At 37.7% G+C, this 2,500-nt stretch overlaps 1 protein-coding gene across 1 annotated transcript in view; it reads right to left on the bottom strand.

The window, feature by feature from the left end:
- Positions 1-2,500, bottom strand: part of LOC144964113 (DC-STAMP domain-containing protein 2-like) — a 40,470-nt gene that overhangs the window by 32,258 nt on the left and 5,712 nt on the right. Inside the window, exon 5 of the mRNA XM_078898049.1 lies at positions 800-974. Within this exon, the coding sequence (XP_078754175.1) occupies positions 800-974 (175 nt within the window). The remainder of the gene's footprint in view (positions 1-799; positions 975-2,500) is intronic.

Below are 2,500 nucleotides of genomic sequence, written 5' to 3' on the forward strand. Positions count from 1 at the left end.
TTGACAAAATTTTTTGACAAATAAAATGGAACATGCTCGTCAATTTTGCATTATGTTGTAATAAATTAGATGAAAAAAAATTAATTAAGAACTATGAGAATTTTAAAGACCCCCCCCCCCACACTTTTAATTAACCCAACTGATGTAAGCAAAGTTTCAAATAATTTAATTTTAAGTGTCTTTATCACCCCTACATAAAACCGTTTTTGGGCGATTGGTCACAAATGGTGAATATTACAGTGTCAGAGATGGAAATTCAAGGTGGGATTATAAGGATATTGAGAAAAAAACCCAACAACATTGCGGTGCTGATGATGGTAGCAAGTTAAGAAAAGGCAATGTTTACAATGTGAATATGAATACGATGCGAACAGGACAAATGAAATGATATATGACCCATCGTCTCAAGCCAGTATTACGTCGATGTTGAGTTAGACGCTGACAATTGAATTTGTCGCCCAAAACATTAGACTTGGATTGAGTTTATTTGTTTTATGAAGGAGAAAAGATATAGTTTTGTAAAAGGCGATAAGCAAAGTCTAATCTTTCTTATCATTTTAATTTTAATAAACCTTTCGACATTTGGTAAAATCCGCCACAATACCAGTTTGAGGCAGTGGTTCACATGTTTTTCTTTGCTTTGGAATGAAATACAACTCTATTCACAAACAAGATATGTAACTCACATAAACTGCTTTGGACAGATTCTTTTTTGTTTTCGTTTCAACAAACATTTTTCAAATACGCATCTTCTTTACGACACAATGGAAAAGAATTGAGAAGAAAAGTCCGAGCATACCTTTTTGCACTTCTCATAAGGGGCGCCCATGTTCGCGTTACACACATCCACGATGCTCGCCAACCACCGAAAGACCTGACGAAGTACATTAAGGACCTCAAGTACAGCTCTCAGCAATGCTTTGAAGGCTTTTCGTAAGTCATCCGCGAATCGCCGAATTGAAATCAACATTTGTCTAGAGAAAAGAAGAAAACAAAAAATGCCGTTTTTTAAAATCAAGCTTTACGCACAACATAGCCTGACTGCATTAGCGGGTATGCCCGAATTCGGCCTCTATAACGAGTTGTATTCTGGAACAGATGTTATTTTACTCCATTCATCGACCAACATGACAGATATATTTTCAATAGTTTCCACGTTTCTATCTTCAACACGGCGTCCAAGTGCCATAGATTCTCGACTGGCGAAAGCTTGGTAGACGCGGATGGCTAAGGAGATCCTCGGAACTAGACTCCTATAAAACACTGCAATAGATTGTTGAAAAGTGCGCCGGGTGTTGTCTTGTTATATAACATTCAGTTCTTCATACTGCTTCATTATAAGCATAACGCAAGCTCTTCAGGGCGTCTGTTAGTCTCTCCTCAATTGTCTTGAAGCCAGAGGTCCGGGATGCAAGACACAGATCATCAGCTTATAGAAACCTCCGGATGTTGTCGAATTCAGGTTGGTCGTTGGTATAAATATTGAAAAGGATAGGTGCAGGTATCGATCCTCGAGGGAGTCCATTCTTTTGTGATCTCAATCTGCTTTTTTTCCAATCCATTTCCACAAAAAGCGACGGTTTGATATAAGGGATTTTATTATTGCAACTACTTTTGTGTTACGAGTTTCCCTTGCAACCTTTAGGAGCAGTTTCCTGTGAATTACCGTGTGAGCTAAAGCTAAGTCTCCTGACCAACTAACGAGATCAGTTTTTCTGTAGAGATACAGATGCAGCCCCAGACTATTAATCCGCGGCTTCTGAAGGGAGAAACTTCATGCCAGCGGGTATTACTGGCCGCAGCAATCTTTCTTCATATTATAAAACACGTTGAGAACGTTTAGTGGATAAAGCGGTGTATAAATGCTCAATTAGAAAAATATAAACGAAATTCTGAAGTTCTCCGTTTGCCATCCAAGTCTCTCGACACTTTCGTCAATCGAGCACCAATTGGATTTGGTAAGTCGCCGTGATCGAGACAAAAACGCGGAATAAAACAATTCTCCTCAAAAGACGCTGAAAAGGTACGTCCCTTCCAGGAGAAACAGATACAACTTGTCTTGAAGCCGTAGGTGGTCATTTCAGACAGGATGGACAAAGTTCCTCGTAGCTAATTTCGACTTTAAAAGTGGTCAAATGGAACTCATGTGACCAAAAACAACATACACTTTGACCTCCTTAAAAACTCGTCGGTTTTGGTATTAAGAAAATCTACTGGACTAGAAAAACATCATTATTATTTTTTAAAATATATATCTATTAAATAAATATTGTTTAAAAATAGACGAATAAATAAAAAAATAATACTAGAAACACGATTCTCCTCGTGGCCAATTTTGGTCAAATTGGCAACTCACGTGGCCATCTGGCAGCCCTAATACCAGATTCTGAATTCAGTAATATTTTCGTGAACTTCGGGGATAGAAGAGATATTTTCCACTGAGATTTTTCATGTTTTTTTTTTATAAGTAAATTATCAATATCTCATAATAAAGACCTGC

The sequence above is a fragment of the Berghia stephanieae genome, chromosome 2 (genome assembly GCF_034508935.2).
Source record: "Berghia stephanieae isolate SIO BIC M18660-M18661 chromosome 2, UCSD_Bste_1.3, whole genome shotgun sequence".
In the NCBI taxonomy this organism is placed as follows: domain Eukaryota; kingdom Metazoa; phylum Mollusca; class Gastropoda; order Nudibranchia; family Aeolidiidae; genus Berghia; species Berghia stephanieae.